At 38.0% G+C, this 22970-nt stretch overlaps 2 protein-coding genes and 1 long non-coding RNA gene across 10 annotated transcripts in view; 2 read left to right on the forward strand and 1 right to left on the reverse strand.

Moving 5' to 3' along the window:
* The window catches only part of SPICE1 (spindle and centriole associated protein 1), a 57572-nt gene extending 39750 nt beyond the window's left edge, over positions 1-17822 (forward strand). For 7 of the 8 annotated variants that reach the window (XM_077884516.1, XM_077884522.1, XM_077884517.1 and 4 more), the window contains 8 exons: positions 1379-1526; positions 2390-2614; positions 3410-3565; positions 8973-9463; positions 11859-12042; positions 14780-14882; positions 15848-15935; positions 17095-17822. In XM_077884516.1, coding sequence (XP_077740642.1) covers positions 1379-1526; positions 2390-2614; positions 3410-3565; positions 8973-9463; positions 11859-12042; positions 14780-14882; positions 15848-15935; positions 17095-17148 — 1449 coding nt within the window. In that variant the 3' untranslated portion in view covers positions 17149-17822. The remainder of the gene's footprint in view (positions 1-1378; positions 1527-2389; positions 2615-3409; positions 3566-8972; positions 9464-11858; positions 12043-14779; positions 14883-15847; positions 15936-17094) is intronic. The other variant, XM_077884523.1, reaches the window with a different exon arrangement.
* On the reverse strand, positions 1355-22954 carry LOC144305567 (uncharacterized). The gene is made up of 2 exons (XR_013372562.1): positions 22770-22954; positions 1355-1451 (listed from the first exon to the last, which is right to left on the reverse strand). It is a non-coding gene; the product is annotated as an uncharacterized LOC144305567 (long non-coding RNA).
* The window catches only part of CFAP44 (cilia and flagella associated protein 44), a 126439-nt gene continuing 126112 nt past the window's right edge, over positions 22644-22970 (forward strand). The window contains exon 1 of the mRNA XM_077884497.1: positions 22644-22776. The gene's annotated coding sequence lies outside the window, so the exon portion shown is untranslated. The remainder of the gene's footprint in view (positions 22777-22970) is intronic.

Below are 22970 nucleotides of genomic sequence, written 5' to 3' on the forward strand. Positions count from 1 at the left end.
CAGTATAGGATCAAAGAGCCGACAGAGGGCTGCAGACCTTGAGGCCAGCTTTGTATTGCAGTTTACCATAAACTCCCAACCGCTGCACAGTCAGGCAGCTGTCTTCTGGGATAAGCGGGCACTGGCCATAGTGCAAGGAGACCCTCCCCCAGAACCTCGGTGCCTGTCTGTGCTGTGGGGGTCTCTGAAGTGTGGGCTTTTAAGACCCAGCTGAGCCTAAGATAAGCTGTGAACTACCTCAAACCGATTCACTGATACCTGCCTGACAGATGTTAAACAGCAGCGTGTTCTTCAAAAACTTTAAATGTCCTTTGGTGCCCTTGTGAGTTCACTATTGTGCCCCAAGGTGCTTCAGGCTTTTTTTGGGAACAGGCTATAACTAGACTCTAGGTGGTCAAACACAGAAGCAGAGTGTTATACACAAGAGTTATTGAAATAATTCAGGTGAGACATGGCAGCCTGGTCTATCTAGGTTGGAAGTAGGATAAGTTGTGAAAAGTGACCAAATTATGAGTATGTTTTGAAGGCAAGTAGTAGGATTTGCTGATGGTTGGATATGGGGCTAAGGAGAGGATGTGAGAAGAGTCAAGAACTCTTGATTCCAAAGTTGCAGACTGAGCATTTAGAAGGATGGAGTTGCTGCTAATGAGGTGAGGATGTTCAGGGAGAGTTTGGTTTTATACATGTTAAATTTGAGAAGCCTATATGTGAGTTCTAGATGGAGATGCTGAGTGGGCACTGGAGATGAGTGTGGAATTTGGGAAAAAAATTTGGACTGATATGAAATTGTATAGTATACTTCATTTAGTAGTCCCACTAATAATCCTTCTGACTTCTGATATCTGTTTTTATTAAATGCCTGTACATTTTGGATAAATATATGCATATATATACATACATATATGTGTGTGTGTATGTATGTGTGTATAATATTTCCTATCTCTGTATAGATAATTTTTGTTAACATTATTTATATACATTACATAAATTCTTACAGGGTCATGTTTATCAGTTTAAATGCCTGTAAAATATTCTGTTAAATTTCCTCTACTTGATATACCTGTCTCTTGAGGTAGCTTGAATCCGTTGATACCATTTATATAAAGAGGTTTTACAGATCAAAAGCCCTGTAAAGAGGTTAATTCTTATTGTTGTAGCAGTGTATTTATTAATTAATAATATTCCATTATACATTTACCCATTCCTCTGTCATAGGACTTTTAAAACGTTTATGATTATGTGTTCTTACAAATGTGGTATTCTATTTGAATGAAAATCCGAAGTTCCTAGAGTAAAGTAATGATATAGTTGTACATGTCTAGGTGATGGTCTGATGTCTGATATGTCAATGATGTTATTTCATTCTTTTTTTCTCCAGGCAAGACTTCAGCAGTACATGGTCACAACAGATGAGCAGCTTATATCACTCACACATGCCATGAAAAACTGTCCTGTGATAAAAAGCAACAAAGAAAGTCAGACATCAGAAAGGGGATCCACGAGTAGAAAAATTATAGATAATCTAGGTAAGCGTGGTCTTATTATCCCAGGTTGGTATTAAAACACAGAGTAAACAAAACTATAAACTTATATATTATTGGTCATGTATACATATATAATGTCAGGTGACAATCGCCATCACTATTTCCAGCTAAGATTTATGGGGTATCTGCTCTTTGCCAGGCATTTGTAAAGTGTTTTATGTGTATTATCTCATTTAGTCCTCATAATAGTCTTACGAAGTACATATCCTTGTTATCTCTACTTTCTCAAAGAGAAAACCAAGGCTTAGCAAGATCACACAACTAGAAAGTAGCAGAATTTGCTTCCTAGAGTGGGGCTTTAATGCCAGCACTTTCGCCAGGTTCAGGAGGAATGGAGATGGTCTCGGAAACAAAAAGAAATATTGAGTTTTAGAAATTCGTAACTTCTGTTCATTTGTGATGATGTTTGGAAAACCTTTCTTCATGTACCATCATATGCCAGAGCCTGAATAGGACATTTAGGCTTCACCATGTTTTTTGCTTCCAAGTAATACTTTGATGAATGTCTACGTGTGGCAAGTATCTTATGCACTTTAGGAGTGTTTTCTCAGGAGGGATTCTAAGAAGTGGCTGACGAAAATTTAAGTTACATGAGAGAAACTCACTGGCCAGTGCAGGTCTCAAGGACTAAAGGCTGTCAGTGCTTTTCTCAGAAAAAACAGTTTCCTCTTCCCTGTGCTGGGCCCTTGGGAGCCTTGCCTGTGAGTGACAGCTAAAGGAGGCGAGGGCCTCGGAAGTGAAGGCTCTAGAATCCGTGTGATTTTGCTTTCTGTGGAACTGCACATCAGTGTAAATACCTGCAATGTGTCCACACTTTAAGTGCTGATAGCCTCTCTCTTCTTCAGAGGGTCCCATTGTAAATGCTAATGTCTCCATGCCATTGGTGTTCAGAGGGGAAGAAGTGGCGGAATTTGCACAGGAAGACTTGCCAGTTAAACTGTCTCAGGTGCCAGCTCCCCCGGACAACGTGACTCTGACTAACAGTTTTCCAGCACATGTATTTGAGCCCGCTGTGCTGTTAACACCACCCAGGCAGAAGAGCAGCTCCGGATTCTCCCCCTTGCAGGATGGTAAGCAGGCTTCTTCTCAAGTTGTGTGGCTGTTGTTTTATGCTTGTATGTATGTATCAGGTTGTGTCCATTGTTTCCCAATAAGCAGAATTCTCGAAGATACTGAAGCCAAAAGAGAATTTTTCAGGGTTGTTTATATCACGGGTGTTATACCTGTGGTGAAATTTCATTATGTATCTCTTCTGTTAGACATTGTAAATATTAAATCAGATCAAAGGATCAAAGGCCTCAACATTAAAATGTGCAGTAAGGGAAATTCTTTTCTCCCTATGGTCCAGGAGTGTAGGAAAGGGTAAGAAATGAGGAGATTATAGTCCAGAGAGTAATGAAAGCTTAACCAAGGAAAGGTAAGAACTTGACTTTTTTAAGGATTTTGTAAATCAGATCTGGTTGTTAACCTCTTTCTCCTTGAAACTTTTTAGCTTAGCCAGTTGAGGTAAGTTTATAATGAAAGTTGATAGACAAAAAGAGCTTTAGGGTTGCTCTTTGTAGGACACAGAGTTTAAAATAAAATTTTGAAAATTTATTGTTAATCCTTGGCTCGGCGATTTTTAACTTGGGGGCTAATGGATGGCCTTCAGAAGTACCATGGAATGCTTTATTGTTTGGAAAATTGTGTTTATTTGTCCACCTATGAATTTTTCTGGACCTATATAGCCTTTTTTTTTCATTTTCAAAACAGTTCTTCAATCAAAAAACTACCTTAGACTCTCTCTTCCAGTGTTTTTAGAAAAATGTTATTCAGTCCTGATTTGCATACATTTTTCTTTCTTTCTTTTTTTTTTTTTTTTTAAGATTTTATGTATTTATTCATGGGAGACACAGAGAGACAGAGACATAGGCAGAGGGAGAAGCAGGCTCCCTGTGGGGTGCCTGATGCAGGACTCCATCCCAGGATCCCGGGATCACGACCTGAGCCAAAGGCAGACGCTCAACCATTGAGCCATCCAGGTGCCCCACCATTTTTATTTCTTTAAATAGTGTACATTCTCACATAGGGAAACAGAATAATAAGTTTTATTGTCATTGGAACTTACAAATTTGGTCAGATTTTCTGTACCTTCTTTTCAATAAAGGACATGAAGAGGCTGTAAGGATTAAAGAAAATGACAAGTCCTTGTCATTATAAAATTTGTTTTGGCATTTATTATGTGATTATAAAGTCTGAAAGATTTTGTGGTAGGGAGACAGTGCTAGGCTGAGGGTCAGAAGTGCTAGAATGCTGGCCCATTTAATGACTAGCGGGGAGGCGGGGCTAAGACCCTTACCTTCTCTGCATTCATTTTCCTAGCTCCAAAATGAGAGATTTTTCTTTTATCTTTAATATTCCTCTAGCTCTACAGTTCTGTGATTTGGTGTTACCTCTTTAGAGGCTAGAGAGTATTATTAACTCTGGCTAGATTTAGGATTATATGATTTCAGTTCTGATTTCTGTTCAGGTTAGATTTTCATTTCTTAAAGTAATCTTTCAAATGTTTACTAATGTTTATTAATACTAAATGTTTTAGTATTAATAAACTTGCCTAATGATTTCTTTGAGATATTATAAATTATTTTCCACTGGTGATAGTAAGAGAGCTTGAAGTTCTTTTTCTTTTTTTTTTAAATGCTAGGCACGGAGCCCAACATGGGGCTTGAACTCCTTAAGACCTGAGCTGAGATCAAGAATTGAACGCTTAACCAACTGAGCCACCCAGGGATCCCCCTCCCTTAAGTTCTTTTAAGGAAACAATTACCATAAATATTCTTACTCTGATTACAAGTAGACTAAATGTTCACTAAAACAAATTATTTGGGGACTGTTATAGACAACCCTTTGTTAGCAGGTTTGCAATGAAAATAATTCCACACATTTCTTTTAGAGTGTGCAGATAGAACAACCTTCGAATGTGTATTCTTAATTGGTGAAGTTTTATCATCGTATTTTTAACATTTTATTTAGAATGCTCACATATAAAGAATTGTTCAGTTAAGCTGAACATGTAGATAAAGGTGGGAGATACATAAGGCTCTTTATCAGCATTTAGTTATGCTCTGGAACAACTCTGTCCAATAGAACTTTCTGTGATCATGAAAATGTTCTATGCTCTATTCAGTCTGATAGCCAGTAGCATCAAGGGGCACTTGAAATGAGGCTAATGTGACTGAAGAACTGAATTATTGATTTCATTTAACTTGAATTAATTTGCATTTGAATTTGAATAGCTGCGTATAGCCAGAGGCTGTCATAATGGACAGCATTGCTCTAGAATTTCCTATGATACATCATTTCCTTTAGGTACTAATTGACTTCTTAGTTTTATAGCCATACTTTTTGAAAGAGTAGTTTATATATGCTGTTTCCATTTTCTTATCTCTTATTCATTTCATTTTCAAGTGTCAGTTGTAATTTATATTTTCATGTGGTTAAAAAAAGCCGCATACAAAGGTCTCTTCCTCTTTCATCTTTAGACCTGCCCTAAGAGAGAAGCATTTTTTCGCAATTTGATTTCTGCTTCTCTTGTGGTGGTCTCCATAATTGACATAAAATATTTTTTATATTTTTTCTTAAATGTCAGCTTTACACAATAATTATAGACTGTCCTTTATTAAATAAGAAGGTTTAATTAACATTAACTCCTACTTCCCTTCTCTATCTAATTTGGATGATTATATTTTAATTTTTAATTCTTCTGTTGCTTAACTTTGTGACTTCAAATACTTTCTCTTCTTTGTTAACTTTATGCAGCATCTCCAGGCTTGCCGCTGGGAAAGATGGGGATACCAGCTCTGCTTTCCTTTGCTTCGACTTCCCACCTTTAGTCAGCCTGTCTTTCCTTTTACCAGATCCAGTTGGGTGACATTACATTGTTCCACTACCACAATAGTGTCTTCTGTGTCTTGTCTAGAGATGGATACTGAAAATTGCAAACAAATGACTGCTTTTTGTTTCTCGATCTATTATTATTAGCTTTGTGCCATAGGAAGGAGAAAGTCCTCAGTATAAAGATCAAAGTGAATTTCCTTTATTTCACTTGGTCAGTTGCTCTCTTATTTTATACTGACTTTCTCCTTCAGTTTTTGTTTTGCTTGGAGTTTCAAATTGCTTTTACCCTCTTGTTTACACAAGAATGATGTGCTTTTACTCTCTTGTTTACATATGAATAATATCTTTTGGTCCTTTAGTTATTGAGTCCGTGGCATGGAGTCCACCTTCCTTCCAGAGATACCTTCCCAAAGCTTTTGACCCCTGCTCCAGTCTACACTGCTCCCTCGGCCCACTGCACACCTCTTATCCTGGGACTTGCTAATGTCACACTCCTGGGTTGTATCTACTATTTCTTGGATCCCATTTTTTCCCTCTTCTTTGATTTTTCTCCCTCAAGTTTCTGAATGAAATCATCAGAATGGGTGTATAGAAGGTAAACCCTAAGTTCTTAAAAATCTGAGAATATTTTTACTTTTCTATTACACTTGGTTGATAATTTGGCTAGATATAGAATTTTGGTCCATAATCTTTTACCCTGTGAAACTAGAGGAATTTTTCTACTGATTTTTAGTATCTGTGTTGCAGTTAAGATATATGGTGTAATCTCTAACTTTTATTTCTTTGTATTTGACGTACTTTTTCTCTGTGGGAGCTTTAGGATTCCTTTGTTTTTATTCTGATCTTGCATAGGGTGTTTTAAGTATGTCTTTTTTCTCTCCTTGCACTATGAGGCACCAGTGAGATCTTTTGGACTTGAAGACACATGACTTTCTGCAGTTTTAGAAAGTTGTATATTGACCTTCTGGATCATTTTCTTATATATTTAGTTTTATATCTTCCTTATATTCTGGAAGATTTTTTTCATTTTATATTCAAGCCTGTTTTTTAGATTTTTAAAATTTCACCAAATTATATTTTTAATTTCTAAGCAAGAGCCCTCTCTTATTGTTTGGTTGTCCTGTTTTTATTGATGCTTATTACAAATGCATTATCTTCCAGAAACTCTCTTCTGAGTAACCAGTTAGAATTTTTTTTTTTTAAGATTTTATTTATTTATTCATGAGAGACACAGTGAGAGGGAGAAGCAGGCTTCCCACAGGGAACCTGATGCGGGGCTCCATCCCAGGACCCTGGGATCACGACCTGAGCCAAAGGCAGACACTCAACCACTGAGCCACCCAGGTGCCCCCACCGGTTAGAATTTTATTACATATCTTCTGTATCTGAATTTTCCTTTGCTTCTTAGTCTTTTGTTCTGTTTTCCTACCCTGGTTTTTCTCTTTTGTGCTGTTGATTTTCCATATATGTCTGGTGATCCTTTATTGCCCATCATAGTTATGAATAAATGTCTAGAGTGAATGTTACAGATGGTTGGCATACGTTTTCTTTTCCATGGTGTAGGTTGGTCTAGGTCTGATTTCCCAATAGACTTTCCCTTCAGCAGTTGCTTTGTATATGTGGACCTGCTCTGTAAACTGCAGGCTTCCTTGTATGGTATGTAAGTAGGATCCAGAGGTTCCACTGGGGCTACCATATTTGCTCTCCCAAGAGCTGAGGTTCTTTTGCTTTTGAGGATGAATGGGGCAAGTAATGAGCACAGCCTGACTGACATAACATAAAGTAGATGAACTTTCAAGTTATTCTCCAATTTTCAATACTGCTTCTCACTTTCTCCCTCTGTATGGTCAGCTTTGAGCTAGCAGCCTTTCTAGGAAAGACCTAAAAGTCTTTCCCCCAGGAAGACTGACTTTCATCTATAGCGTCCTTGTAATATATACATGGTCTGAACTGTGGCTTCTGTTCAATTTCCTTCTTTCATACACTTTCCCACTTTTAGTCTTCCAGAAATGTGTTGAAATATCTCATTTGCTAATGACTGTCTTCCTAGACAATTATCTTTACTGATGTGGGTTTATTTATTATTTATTTATTTCCTTGTCCGGGAAAGAAGGCAAGTCTGTAGTCTTGAACTAGGAGCTTCTGTCTCCCCAGTTCTTTCCCTATTGGGTCATTTTACCTAAACTACTCTTGCTAAGGGATCTAATGGCTTCCAGGTTAGTGACTCCAGTGTACTTTTCTTTTGTCTTTGTGTTTCTAGGTCTTACAGTAGTATTATAGATGGTTAACCACTCCCTCTTGGTTTCTTTCATACCACATTCTTATAATATTTCTCTAAGCTATCTGGCTGCTCCATTTCAGTCTGCTTTGCTAGCTTCTCCTCCTTTATACAGCTCTAGATGTTGACTTCTTCCTCTGTTGGTGTTGGTTTCTTTTCTCATTCTATTCTTTTTCTCTAGATAATCTCAGCTAATTTCATTGCTTCCAGTACTTTCTATATGCCAGTGATTTCCAGTTTTATTAGCCTAGATAACTCTCTTGAGTTTCTGACCCATGAGTCCATCTGCTTGGAGGGATATTTGGATAAATCATCAGGCACTTAAACTTATCCTGTTCAAAATGGAACTACTGATAACGTCTCTTCCCCCAAATCTGTTCTTATCTTCTCCATCTCTGTAAGTCGTATCATTACCCACACAGTTGTTTGTGCCATCTTGATCTGTGTGTTTCCTTTACTCCCCACTTCCAGTTCATCACTCCTAGTTCTCTTGCCAAAATTTCTCAAATTTATCTACTTCGCTCCATCCCTATAGCCAACATACCTTCATCAGAGTTATCATCATCTTTCTCCTAGACCACCATGATGGCTTACTGGTCTCCCTACTTCCTTTCTTGGATCTTCCAAGCAACCACAGCATTTAAGAAATATAAACTGGGTCATTGCCGGATCTTCTCCACATTTCATTGCTCATGGATTAAATTATAAAATTCCAAACATGGCTTAAAAAGTTCTGTAAGAAATAGTTTCTGTACACCTCTCCAGTCTCCCTTTTTCCAGTTTTTCCTTGTTGCTGTGTTACACTAAAGTGGCCTCATTTCTTTCCTCTTTCCTATTTTGGGGTGTTCTGTATGTTATTCTCCCTGCCTGTAATGTTCTTTGCTCTACTTTCTGCCACATTTGTGATCATTTCATTTTTAAGTTTTACTTCTTCAGAGATGCCTTTTCCTCACTATCTTCAGTTTGCATTAGGTATTCATACTCCCTCCACCCCCAGGATTCCCAGATATGAATTAATACATGTATTAAAATGTTAACTTGGCAGACTTTTTAACAAGGATACTGATAAAGCCTTAAGTAATATAAATGTCTCTGTATTTGATTGTTTGAGGTGGCATTGCTGGTATATTCCCTCCTAAAATAATTTAGGCATTCAGGAGTCAAACCCTTCTATTGAAATATATTTCAGACTACCATGATGAGTAATGAGAAGATTGTAGTGCCAATCTGTAGCTAAATGATGCATGTTTATTCTGTTTTAATTTTATCTACAGTATTAAGGAGAACTGTTCAAACTCGTCCTGCCCCACGAATTCCTCCAACTGTGGAAATAATTGAGAAAGAACAAAATTGGGAAAAGAACACCTTACCTACTGGCACAGACAATCAGAATTCAAACGAAGAGAATCACCTCTTCACTCAGAGGTGGAGGATGTCTCACATGGGGGAAGATGTGGAGAACAAAGCCCAGGCTCCTTTTGTTAACCTTTCACAGCCCTTCTGCGGTTCCCATTCAAACACTCAGCAGGCCAGAGTCCCCGAGTTCTCAGAAGAGCCTCCAGTACTAGGAGACGGGCAGCAGCTTAAAACAAATGAGGCACTAATACAAAGAAAAGACATCTTGACACGAATTGCTGAGTTGACACTGCAGAATTCAGCTATCAAGGCACATCTGAATAATATTATTGAACCAGGAGGAGAGCAAGGGGATGGACTTCGGGAACTAAACAAACAAGAGACAAGTCATGTGAGCAACATGACTACAGTGAGTACCAATGAAGGGTTGATTAGGGACATTTAGGAATTTAAGGACTTTGCTGGAGCACTGTAAGGGCTGAATATGAAGTGATCCTGGATATCTTTGAGGCTGCTACTAGAAGGCTTATGCTTTGTCATGTCTTCATCACAACATAAGGAAAAGTTATTTATCAGTTATTTACCACATGCAGCAAGAGGACAATATAAAATAGAAAATGAGGAAAATAGGACACAGGTAAAATATGGAGGAAAGCTGAAATAAAGCTGGGAATGAAGTTATAAATATAAAATGTAGAATTAGTATGAGTTGAAAGTCTGCCACACAACTACATTTTAATTGAAAGCATTTTTTACTCTTACAGGGACTCCTACAAGAGAATTATGTGTAGCTGGCCCTCAATTCATAAGGAGTTAATTTTTAAGGACACAGAATGCATTTTCCTATAGAAATAATGTTTTAAAGGGTTATTAAAGCCATACTTTAATATACATGTGAATCATCTGGAGATATTGCTAAAATGCAGTTTCTTAGTGAGCAGTTCTGAGATAGTACTTGTGCATTTCTGATAAGGTGCTGGACTGATATTTAAACTTTGAATAGCAGAAGTCTTCTTATTATAGTGCAGGAATTTTGGAAGTTAAGTAAACTGTAGGCTAACCTGGTAACAAATCTTCATTTCCTTTGTGGGGAGAAAAGGGATTCTGAATTCCAACTGGGGAGTGTTTAAATACAGGTTCTCATGCTGATCCCAGTGATGGGAGAGACTTCCTTTTACCCCTTAGTGAGCCAGAGTGGTTCCTGTCAGGGTTCTAATAGGAAATGGAGCAGTGTTTTAGCAGTGGGAAGGAGCTGAGCAGGTTTATGGTTTAAGGGTTCCAGAGGTGAACGCTTCTATAAAAGGCTTTACCAATGATAGATTGAGGGCTTTCATGAGGAAGTTTAGGAAGGGGTTGGGGATGGGAAATAAGGGCTACCTCTGTCAGCACAGGGTCATGGGAAATAAGGGCAGTATAATGAGTGTGGAGTCACAGAGTAACCTTCAGAAGGGCCTGCTAAGAGAGGAGCCAGGAAGGAGTATTAGGAGTGGGAAGCAGCCATTGGTATAGATGTAAGTACAGATTGCCTTAATTTTGAGTCATTGGAGGCATTTCTGTGTTTGCAGTTTTGACAATTATTTGAAACAGGTAACTAACTCTTGGTTTTGAAAAGGCAACAGAGTTAAAAACTGAGCTTGCCTACTTTTCTAATTAGTATATAGATCAGGCTAGTGAGGACAATCTATTATAATAGATCTATTATAATAGATTGTCCTCACCACTTCTTTGTCATGATCAGAATTACAAAGTGATCTTTAATTTAAACTGTTTTGCTTCTATCTTTTTTTCACTAATGGGCATAGGCTGCAAATTAGTGATTTCTATTAGGAATTGTTTTTTCCCAAAAGGACATATGTAACTCAATGAAAAAATCAAGAATGACACATACATTCCTCTCAGGAATTTTCTTTTTTCTTTTTTCTTTTTTCTTTTTTTTTATATTTGATAGTCACAGAGAGAGAGAGAGAGAGAGAGAGAGAGATTGGAGAGAGGCAGAGACATAGGCAGAGGGAGAAGCAGGCTCCATGCACCGGGAGCCCGATGTGGGATTTGATCCCAGGTCTCCAGGATCGCGCCCTGGGCCAAAGGCAGGCGCCAAACCGCTGCGCCACCCAGGGATCCCATGGATTTTGTATTATAAGGAATTTTCATATTAAACTTATGTTATATTCCTTGGGTGGCTTTTTTTAACTTTACTTCTCATATTCCTTTCCAGTCATCTTCTTTCTCAAATTAGGTATCTGAGGCCAACCATGGCTTGGGGAAGCTGACCCCTGGTTAAGAAGAATGATAAGATTCCCAGAAATCTTTGCCAAATAATTCATGGTACATGCATGATGATTGGGATGATAGAAGCATCTCTCAAGTACAGCAGATCCTCTTTTGTACATTTCCATTCAAACCACAGATCTATCATTAATAGACCTGTTTCTTAGAAGTTGGATCGTTAGCAGAACTGTCTTTGCTAATGTGATCTTTTGTGTACCTCAGCAAACATGAAGAGATGTCTGACATCTCAAAGCAGGAAAGCTTTGTCCCACAGACACTCTCTCTCTGTGGACAGAGGGACTAGAGGGCTTACATGGTACCAGTATCAGGAGGCTTAGTATCCCTTTACTTGAGTCCTAGTTTTTCCACTAAATGACTTGTAGATTTTATTCTTTGCCTATTATTCAAGTATACATATAGTAAGGGATGCGAAGAGTAACTAGCTGGCTCTTAGTGGAAGAGTTAATTTTTACAAAAAGTCAAAATTATGTGGATTATTTTTAATGTGGAATTTGTGCCCCCTCCCCCCCCTTTAGACTTTTCCAGCAGCACAACCTCTAATACCAAGTAGCATGGAGGAACGGATTGCAGAATTGAATCGGCAGAGTATGGAGGCTCGTGGAAAACTCTTGCAGTTAATAGAGCAGCAGAAACTTATTGGTTTGAATCTTTCCTCTCCAACAGTATCACCCATTCTGTCACCTCTCAGAGCATGGACTGGTTGGTCACAAATTCATAATTTCAAAGTCAGATACATGAGAGTTTTCACTTTCTTGATTTTGCAAGTATATATTAAGCTGAAAGAAATCTCAAAGCATATATTTCAGTGCTTTCAGTTTTACATAGAAAGAAACAGACCTAAGTCACAGAAGGCCAGTCTCCTGGTAGAAAGCTGTTCCATGGTGCCTGTAGTTAATCTTTGGTGTATGAGTTCCCAAGTTGCCCAGTGTGTAAATGGAATTCATTACAGCATATGATTCACTTAGGACATATGCAGTGGCTGAATATAAAACATTAGAATCAAAATGATAATTTGGAATTTCATCAGAAACAAATTACAAAAAAAAAAAAAAAAAACCAAATTACAAGTTATTTTGTTAAAACCAATTAAAACATTTTCATTTGTGAATTAAACTTTCCATTCTGTTATTACATATGGAAATGGGAAAACTAGAGGGGATTCTGAGTAATAGAATCGTAACCAAAAAATGAGTTGTCATAATATATTTTTTAAAATTTTTATTTATTTATTCATGAGAGACATAGAGAGGCAGAGACACTGGCAGAGGGAGAAGCAGGCTCCATGTAGGGAGCCTGACGTGGGACTCGATCCCGGGTTTCCAGGATCAGGCCCTGGGCTGAAGGCGGTGCTAAACCACTGAGCCACCAGCGCTGCCCTAGTTGTCATAATATTTACATTCAAAAAGGCATTGAAGAAATGAAGTAGATCTTAAGTTGTTCTTTGGCAAAAATTGAATTACTAAGACCCTCAAGGAAGAGAGCTGCATGCAGGCTATAGAGAGACTAATTTTGGCCCAGTATAAAAGAAATTTCTAATTGTGAGGAATAGAAAATAATTATATCAGTAAGTGATGTGTTCCCTGAGGTGCTCAAGTGTTGGTGTTTTAGAGGGATTCATCTGTCCTGAGGCTGGTTGAAATAGGCTGTCTTTAAGGTATTTGCCAATAAGACTTTAAAAACATTTTTTATTCCAGTATAATTAACATACAGTGTTATATTAGTTTCAGGTGTACCATATAATGACCCAACAATCCTACACATTACTCAGGGATTACTTAGTGTATTCTTAATCCCCTTTACCTGTTTCACCATCCTCCCACCCACCTCTCCTTTGCCAATAAGACTTTTTCTCTCAGTTACAAATCATTTCTTTTTTGAAACTTCAGACCTAGAAAGCAGACTTTTTTTGAAAATTACTGGAAAATGACTGATTATGCATTTCCCCAGGGCCCTTTCTCTTTGTTTATCCTAGACTTCTTCAAATGACAGCTTTGTCTGCTATTTTTCATAGTCATGAAGCCTAGAGGCAACTTCTGATTAGAATAAATACATTAAATTACCCAATACCTTTGAACATCTATTACCTGCCACCCTGCTCTGGGCCCTGGGGAAACTGCTTCAAACAGGACAAATCCCTGTCCAGCATTATAAGATAATGTTAGTGCTAAAGTACAATGAAGAAGAATAAAGCAAATCACTCTTAAGAATAATTTTGTAATTACATTTAACATCTTCTATTTCAATTGTTCTTTAAGGTTAAAGGTACTTTTATTTCTATTATCTTATTTAGTTCTCCACACACCCTGAAAGTAGACAGAGTTCATATTATAGCTATTTGATACATTAGTAAACTGAGGGAAAAGAAGTTAAGTGATTTGTCTGAAGTTCTAAAGCAAACTGGTAAATTTGCAACCTGTGTTCTTTTCATTCTAGGTTTATAAGATATTCCTTTTTAAAAGTAAAATTCTTGGTTTCATGGGTACCTTTGTGAGCTGTGATGATAAAGATATAAAAAATCATATGCCATGCAAAACCTCTTTTGTTTTCTAGGGTAATGGAGGAATATGTTATACAATGAAACATGGTTTCATTACCCACTAAAGCCCTGGAAATCACAGGTGTTTAGTAGCGATTCATAGGAGCCTCTCTGAAACTGCCCAGAATAGACTTTAAGTCTTTGATTAGTAGACAGTAAATATTTCTTAATTGATAACCTACTTGTGAAATATTGAAAATGAACAGTTATACTTGCCAATGGCTATATAAGCTCTTCAGCCAACTTTCCCCTCTTAAGTTAATGCCTTTAGGAATCTAATAATAGATTTAGAGGTTTTATTTTACTTTATTTTTTTTAAAGATTTTATTTATTTATTCATAGAGGCACACAGAGAGAGAGGCGGAGACACAGGCAGAGGGAGAAGCAGGCTCCATGCAGGGAGCCCGATGTGGGACTTGATCCCGGGTCTCCAGGATCACGCCCTAGGCTGCAGGCGGCGCTAAACTGCTGCGCCACTGGGGCTGCCCAGATTTAGAGGTTTTAAAGTTTAATTGAATGACTTAAGAAATTTTCCTTTTTCTTAAAAACTTATTTTTTTTGAAAATTTGTAAGCTGCTTTTGACAAAAATCTCAAGTTTTTTAGGGCTAGCTCTTAATTTCTGTTTATCACTTCCAGATCTGACATGATACTACTTGTCTGAAGGTTCTGGCTTTCTATGAACTGGCATGCTACTGAATTGACACTAGTAACTAAAGTTTCTTGTCTCACAGTTCATTTTGAAAAAAATTCTTCAAGGTGTCTGTGTGGGCCATAATGAAAATATAGAAAGAACCTCCAAATTTATAATGTGAAATTTGCAGTAAGATAGAAATCAAGTTAAATTTTTACTTTTATTTTAATGAAAGATAATGAAACTAATATTTGTTTTTATATTTTAGAAGGAGGAAAGAAGACAATTGAGGTATCTATTCCAGGAGCAGAAGCCCCAGAAAGCTCAAAATGCAGTACTATCTCTCCTACCAGTGGGATAAATACAAGAAGGTAGGGTTACAATGTGCATAGTTACTTAAAGAAATCAAGAATGTGGTATGTTTCATTCTCTTTGTGAAAGTACAGGGTATCTGACTTAGGTTCAGACAGACCCACTTCTGTAGAGAAATAAAGTAATTGGAAAAGAGAATTTCTGGGGAAAAAGATGAGGAGTGAGGAACAGGCTTTATGTAGAACAGCGTGAGTTGGCTATTGACAACAAAAATAAGATAATAAAACATAGAGCAGTTTATGGGTTATAAAATTACAAGGTAACATATGACAGGACAGATAAATTGACAAGTGGTATTTTTTCTCTTTGCAGTAAATGAAACTGAAGTTCATTGAGCTAATTGTGTGGTTTGCCTAGAGGGGTCACATGGTTGGGAAATGGTGGCACTGAGGACAGACCTGGCTCTTGAGTCCACACTCTACTCACCACTACACTGCACTGCTGTTCTCAGGCTCTTTACTCTTCCAGCCTGGCTCTTCTCCTACCCCTGCACATGCAGATTTCATCTTTAATGTTAAAAAATGGTGGATATTATCATTATACACTTGTCACAACCCATAGAATGTATAACAAAAGGGAGAACCCTGATGTGAGCTATGAATATTTAATTAATAATATATCAGTATTATCAGTTGTGATAAATGTAGCAGACTGATGCAAGGTGTTAATAATAGGGGAAACTGTGTGGGGGAGGTGAGGCTTATATTAAAGCTCTCTGTACTTTATGCTTAGTCTTTTTGTAAACCTGAAACTACTCTAAAAAAGGAAGTCTATTAATTAAAAAAACCAAAACAAAAAACTTCGGTTGGTAAAGATATGTTACAAGTAATTGACCTCATTTGGACCTAACTCAGCCATTCTTTTTCAGGCTCTTGCCAATACTGAGATCTGTCAGTCTTATATAATTTTTGAAGGTTAATGATGGTAGATCACTCTCCCACTCTCTTTTATTTCTCATGAATAGATCATCAGGGGCTACTAGTAATTCTTGTTCTCCATTAAACGCCACCACAGGAAGTGGGCGATTCACACCTGTTAATCCAAGAGCAAAGGTATGTGATAAAATGTAATTGTGAAATGTGTGTAGGAGTCAGAAGAGTGGAGGGGAAAGTGGCTGGTTTAGTGATTTCCATTCTAATCAATTATTCTTGTTATCCTAAAGGTGACATAAAATTCTCAGAAGAAAGGAATTTCTAATTCACCTTTCCTAGAAAAAAAACATTAAGCCAAATAGTTTCTTTTTTGTTCTGGGATAGCTAAGGAATAAGATAAAATTCAATAGGATTCCAAACCCTGGAAATTACTTGTTTCATGCAGAGCATTCCAGTAATGCAGCAGGACATACAGGTGTGCCTTGAAGTAGTAGATAAACTGAGATATTGGTTCCCTCAGTGCTTGCTGTGGCTGTGTGAGCCACTCTCCTTGTCACTTTACCCTAGTAAGCTGTATCTGAGTGTGCCACTGGTTAGAGAAGCTGTGGGTAATCAATGTCATATATATTCTTCATGAGTTCTGATTTGCTGTAGATTAGACCAAATAGTAAATGCTTCAGTAAATATTGAATATTTATAACCCAGATTAATTGATAATCTCAGATATCCCAATTATCTAGCAATAGATGATTTGTCTTTTGCGGTTTCTTATATCCTAAACAATTTTTTTTAAAGATTTATTTATTTGAGAGAGAGTGCAAGTGGGGGTAGGAGTAGAGGGAGCCAAGAGAGAACCTCAAGCAGACTCCCTGCTGAGTGCAGAGCCTGACGTGGGGCTTGATCCCACAATCCTGAGATCATGACCTGAGCGGAAATCAAGAGTTGGACACTTAACCAGCTGAGCCACCCAGGTGCCCCTGAAAAAGTTTTGAAGTAGATTATTTTATATAATTTGATAGTTTCTGAAATTTAGTAATAAATTTAATTTACTATGATCAAATAGCTTTGTTATTTTAAAGAGTTGTACCTATAATACTAGATTTATCCTTTATTTAAAAATTAAGTTTCCTCTATCAGTAAGGGGATTTGTTGATCAGGGAATCAGTTATTTGGAATGACTCTTAGAGAATAAAAACTGCCAGTAGCAATTTAATTTTCGGTACCATTTGATGAACTTGGATAATTTTGGTTGTATGTACTTGGTCTAAATAATTGTAAACCTTGATGGGCTTATGTTTCTGATTACTTTCTAAATCCATCTTGCATCTTTGTTCAACAGATTGAGAAACAGAACGAAGAAGGCTGGTTTGCTCTTTCTACCCACGTGTCATAAGTAAAGATAGTTGTACAGATTTTATTTTCAGTAGTATATTCTTGAGCTTCCACTCCCTTTTCCCGGCTCCTGCTTTCAAGTTTTCATGTCCTTTTAGATAAAACCTGCAAAGTTCTTGTGACTGAGTACTTAAGAAACAAAGAATAAAGCAATTATTTAAATCTTGGATCTTTTCAAAGAAATTTCCAACAACTAACAATGTACAACATGTTAATAAAATTTTGACTATAGGAAAGTTGAAGTTTTATATTTTAATAACTTCATAAATATTGTAAAATTTTTCTGAGTAAAACATTTTTACCTTTGTCATCTTTTTTCAAGTTTTTTGGTCTAGTATATCTTAAATGATGGATTCTATTTTTTTTCTGAAGAATTAAGTCGTTTTGCATATAACATAGTAAAATGGCATTGAGTCATTAAAGTCTGGTTTTCAGAAAAATTTAACATTCCCTTTGATTTCATTTTGGGAGGGAGGTCACTATTGTCTGTGGCTTTTTCCATCAAGTGGAATGTACAGCTTTAAAAAGTAGGTGTGGGAGCATTTGCTTATATTTGCTTATGCAGTTCAGAGTGGTGTATATATTATAAAATTCTTCTATAGTCTTTAAATGTGAAAATGTAATCAATAATGGTAGTATATATCAAATAAATAATGATCATAGCTCATTTCTAAATGCAGTAACATTGATTTATTGGTATATTTAGTGTTTGAAACAGAAATGGGTACTGAAGGTTGCTGTCAGCTTTCCAAGCCTTGAATCTACTACACATTCAGGGTAGTTTTCTTCAAGGCACCTGTTTAAAAAGCAATTTTAGACAGACAATGGTTTTTATTTTAAAATTGCTTTTTAAATGATTTCTGTCTTTTCACTGTGGGATAGGAATTCTCAACCTGGTATAGTAGGGAGTAGGGCAGGGAAACACATTGAAACTACTTGGGGAATTTTCTCAATTCCCTCCTCCTGCAATTATTCCTATTCTATGGAGGTGTCCTTTGCAACTTTTATTTGCTCCTCTTCATTGTGGTGGCAAAAATAAAATTTTTCTCTGTTATCATTGATTATATTTACATGAAGTCATCTATATTCATTTGCATTATTGCAGATTTTTCCATCTTTATTGCACTTTTTTGAAACTTGGTATTTAATAAATACTATCCCTGTCTGGAATATAAAACCATTTTAATACCATTCCTAATATTATTGAAATGTCAAGTTATCTGCTTGGTTTGAGAATACATTCCTTTTTAAAAAATTTTTTGAAGTTTTTATTTAAATTCCAGCTAGTTAGCATGCAATGTAATATTAGTTTCAGGTATACAATATAGTGATTCAGCATGTACCTACATCACCGGGTCCTCCTCACAAGTGTGCTCTTTAATCCCTATCACCTATCTCATCATCCCCCCCACCCACCTCCATGCTGATAACCATCATTTTGTTCCCTGAAGTTAAGAATATGTTTCTTGGTTTGCCTCTCTCTTTCTTTTTTCCCTTTGCTCGTTTGTTTTGTTTCTTAAATTCCATGTGTGAGTGAGATCATGTGGTATTTGTCTTTGACTGGCTGACTTGGCTTAGCATACTACTCTCTAGTTCCATCCACGTTATTGCAAATGGCAAGATTTCGTGTGAATGCGTCCTTTGGACTTATCTTTTTCTTAATATTTAATTGGTTGGCCCTTTCCTTTTTTCCCTTATATTCCTTTAAACTTTAAAAGCAATGATTCTCAACTTTGAGAGCATTGAAAAAGACCAAACTGTTTACTTGGGGAGTGAGCCCTTGACATGACATTTTAAAAAGCTGCTTAAGGTGGTTTAATGTGCAGCCAGAGTTGAGAACCAGTGCTCACTGGCAACCTGTGGAACTGATAATTTAAATATCCATCCTGCTAATACTTGTTTTTGTTGGTAAGCTTCAAAAGTAGATTTAAAAAACTTCAAGAATAATAGATACAGAGAAAAGAGCTTGCTGTCTTAGGCTTTCTAAAGCAGTGCTTCTCAGCTTTGACTGCCATTAGACTCACATAGGGACCTTCTAAAGTTCCCGTAGCCCAAGTCTCACTCCAGACCAGGTAACTTAACACTCTGGAGGCAGGGCATATACAGCAGCATTTTAAGAAACCTCCTCAGATGATTCCAGTACATCTACTCAGATGACTCCATCAGTTAAGTTAGCGAAGCCTGGGAAACATTATGAAGATATTTATCATCCCCAAATCATAAATTGTGCATGTTGGGTTTTAATTACACTACTTTGAGCCCTCTTTATCAGCATTCAGAGCCAACTGCACCAGTGGGTCTCAAAGTATGAACTCTGACCAGCAGTGTCAGGATCACCAGGGTACTTGTTAGAAATGAAAATTCATGGGCCCTAACCTAGATCCATTGATCAGAAACTCTGGTGTCTGTTTTAATAAGCCCCTCGTGATTCTGATGCATGCTCCAGATACAGCATTGCAGAGGGGTGAACTCTGCTATATTTGATGATATACTACATTCGTATTCACTTTTCCAGTTCAAACTCAGATTACTTGTATTTCTTGTGTTTAGACTCAAGATTTTGGGTAACATAGGACTTCTCCAAAATGCCCTAGGGGTGCCTGGGTGGCTCAGTCTGTTAAGCAGCTGCCTTCAGCTCAGGTCACAATCCCAGGGTCCTGGAATTGAGCCTGTCCTGGGGTTCCCTGCTCCGCATGGAGCCTGCTTCTCTCTCTTTCTCTGCCTTTCCCCCTGCTTGTGTTCTCCCTCTCTCTTTCTCAAGTAAATACATAAAATCTTTGAAAAATAGTAAAATTTTAAAAATTCCCCAGGAAACTGCTAATCAGTTGCTAAACTTTAATAAAATTGGCAGTTTTCCATATTTATTGCTTGGGAGAGAAACTAGAGTGATGATCAGATCCACAGTTAATGATACAATCATTCCTGTGCTGTATAGGGAGACCATTTAAGTTAGCAGAATTTAATAATTATTTACAGTGCCAGGCACTGTTTTAGCCACTTTTCATGAGTTTACGATACCTTTATGAGGAAGATACTATTCTCCTTTTGCAGGTGAAGAAACTGAGGTACAAGGAGGTAAGTATCCTCTCTAAGTCACACAACTTGGACATGGGGGCCCTGGGATGGGACATAGGGTCTTTTTACAAAGGCTGCACTATGCTGCTATCTTATAGTGAGCATGGTATGGAAGCACCATAATTATAACAGCAATCTCTATTGAGCCATAGCTGTGGTGGGCACTGTGCTGAGCTGAAGTATCCCCAATATCTCATTAAGGTCTCAAGTAAAACAGACATGTTTGAATGCCACCCACTTCCCTTTTCTAGATGAGGACATTGAGCTCTGGTGGTGAAATAATTTGCTTAATGTCAGAGTATATGAAGCAAAGCCAGGACTCAAAGCTCTCTTTTTTAGAGAGCATGTGAGTGGGGGAGGCATAGGTGGGGGCTAGAGGGGGAGAGAAGGAGAGAGAATTTTTTTTTTAAAGATTTTATTTATTCATGAGAGACACCCAGAGTAAAAGAGAGAGAGAGGTAGAGACACAGGCAGAGGAAGAAGCAGGTTCCATACAGGGAGTACAACATGGGATTTGATCCCGGGTCTCTAGGATCATGCCCTGGGCTGAAGGCAGGCGCTCAACCGCTGAGCCACCCAGGGATCTCAGGAGAGAGAATCGTAAGCAGGCTCCATGGGGCTTGAGATCATGACCCGAGCCGAAAGCAAGAGTCCGATGCTTAACAGGCTGAGCCACCCTCTTTTTAAAAAATAATTGTTGAACTCTTCCTAACTTAGAAAAAAATAGTTGGTTTAGTACAGTGACTATGGCTGCAAGCACATAATGGCATAATAATCCAAAGCTTGGATTCCAATGCCATTTTTGCCATTTGGGCTGTGTCCCTGGATAAATTAATTATTTTTCACATTTGAGAGTCAGACATGTTATGTAAAAATGTTAAGAACAAGACCTAACTCACACAAAGCATTCAGTAATGATGACTGCCAGTTTTTTTGGTGTGCGAATAAATACACTATTTCCTCTGTGTTTTTTGAGATATTACGTAGTGAATTTTTTGTGGTTTTCTCAGATTAACACTTGGACCTAATGCTTTAAATTTAGAGGTACTTCACCTGAAGATGTTTGGAAGTGAAAAAAAAATGTTGAGAACATTGAAAATATAATATGCTGTTTAAAAATAAGTTTATCCTATGTTTCCTGACTCTTCAGACACCCTGGGTATATCATTTAATAACAGTGAAGGTAGTGTTTTAGGTATTAACTGCATCTAAATTTAAGGAGAATAATTCATTGGCTTTTGGCAGATGAAACTACTATCACAAGACCCATTTCTATCATCTCCAAAGGTTCTTCCTGTCTCTAAAGTATATCCCTCCCTTTGCCCTAGCCCTGGGCAACCAGTGATGCGCTTTTTGTCATCATAGATTTGTTTACATTTTATCTAAAAGGAATCGGACCTGGGACTGTTTTGTGTCTGGCTCTTTGACTCACCATAACTGAGATTCATGTTGTATGTATCCATTTCTTCTTTTTACTTCTGAGTAGTATTCCATAGAACGGATATTTATCCATTCACCTGTCAATGGCCATTGAGTTTCCAGTTTTTGGCTATTGTGAATATAGCTGCTATGAATATTATGTCCCCCTTTGTATGGACGTAAGTTTTTGTTTCTTTTGGGCATGGAATGTCTTGGTATATGCTAAACTTTTAAAGAACCTTCCAAATGATCTTCCAAAGTCGTGCTATTTTACATTTCTACCAGCATTATGTGAGTTCCAATGGCTGCACATCTTCCATATTGGGTGCTGGCAGTTTTTAAAATTTTTTGCATTCTGGTGGGTGCAGTGTATGTGTACTCTGGTGTGCCTCTCCCAGAGCACTACTGTGTTTACTGGCCACTCCACACCTTTGATATAGTGAAGCAAGTATTCAAAGTCCTTTGCCCATTTGAAAAATTAAGTTGTCAGGATTTTCTTTTTTTTTTCAAGATTCCATTTATCATGAGAGACACAGATAGAGGCAGAGACACAGGCAGAGGGAGAAGCAGGCTCCATGCAGGGAGCCAGATGTGGGACTCCATCCCAGGACCCCAGGATCACACCCTGAGAGGAAGACAGACACTCAAGCCCTGAGCCACCCAGGCGTCCCCACCTTCTTTTTTCTTAATTCTAAGAACCTTTTTATGTATTCTCCATGCAAAGTTCCTTGGTCACTTATTGCAATATTGTAGCCGGTTTTTCTTAAAGTTTTTATTTAAATTCCAGTTCGTTACCATACAGGGTAATAGTAGTTTCACGTGGACAATATGGTGGTTTTAACGCAGTGTGTGGTAGCCAGTGACCTCAGGTACTTAAGCTTCCAGTACCGAGGGCGGCTGCAGCACAGCGCAGCCCAGGGCCAGCTGCAGGGCCACGAGTCCGTGCAGGAAGGCCTATACCTGCTCGCCGGGCCTCGGGAGTCCAAGGCTCCCACGACACAAAATCATTTCCTCGTAGAAGCCAACAGGGGCAACAGCGGAAAATAACGAAAGAAAAAAGGCTTCGTGGTGTATCTTTGCGGATGATCCTGTGCGATCACGGCCCCTTTAGGCTAATTTTCAACTTACCGGGCAGGTAGCTAAGTATCCAAAGGTCCTTTCGTTTACCAATATAGAATGCTTGGGATAATTATAATATAAGCTTGACACAGACGCAAAGCGGGGTCACAAGCTGATGGAGTGTTGGGCTCCTCCGTCCGGCCGCAGCCCGGGCCCCGCCTGGAGACCCAGGGCTCCCGGAGCCCCCCCACCGCCCCCCCCGCCCCCCCC

This window comes from Canis aureus, chromosome 35, assembly GCF_053574225.1.
Source record: "Canis aureus isolate CA01 chromosome 35, VMU_Caureus_v.1.0, whole genome shotgun sequence".
NCBI lineage: Eukaryota > Metazoa > Chordata > Mammalia > Carnivora > Canidae > Canis > Canis aureus.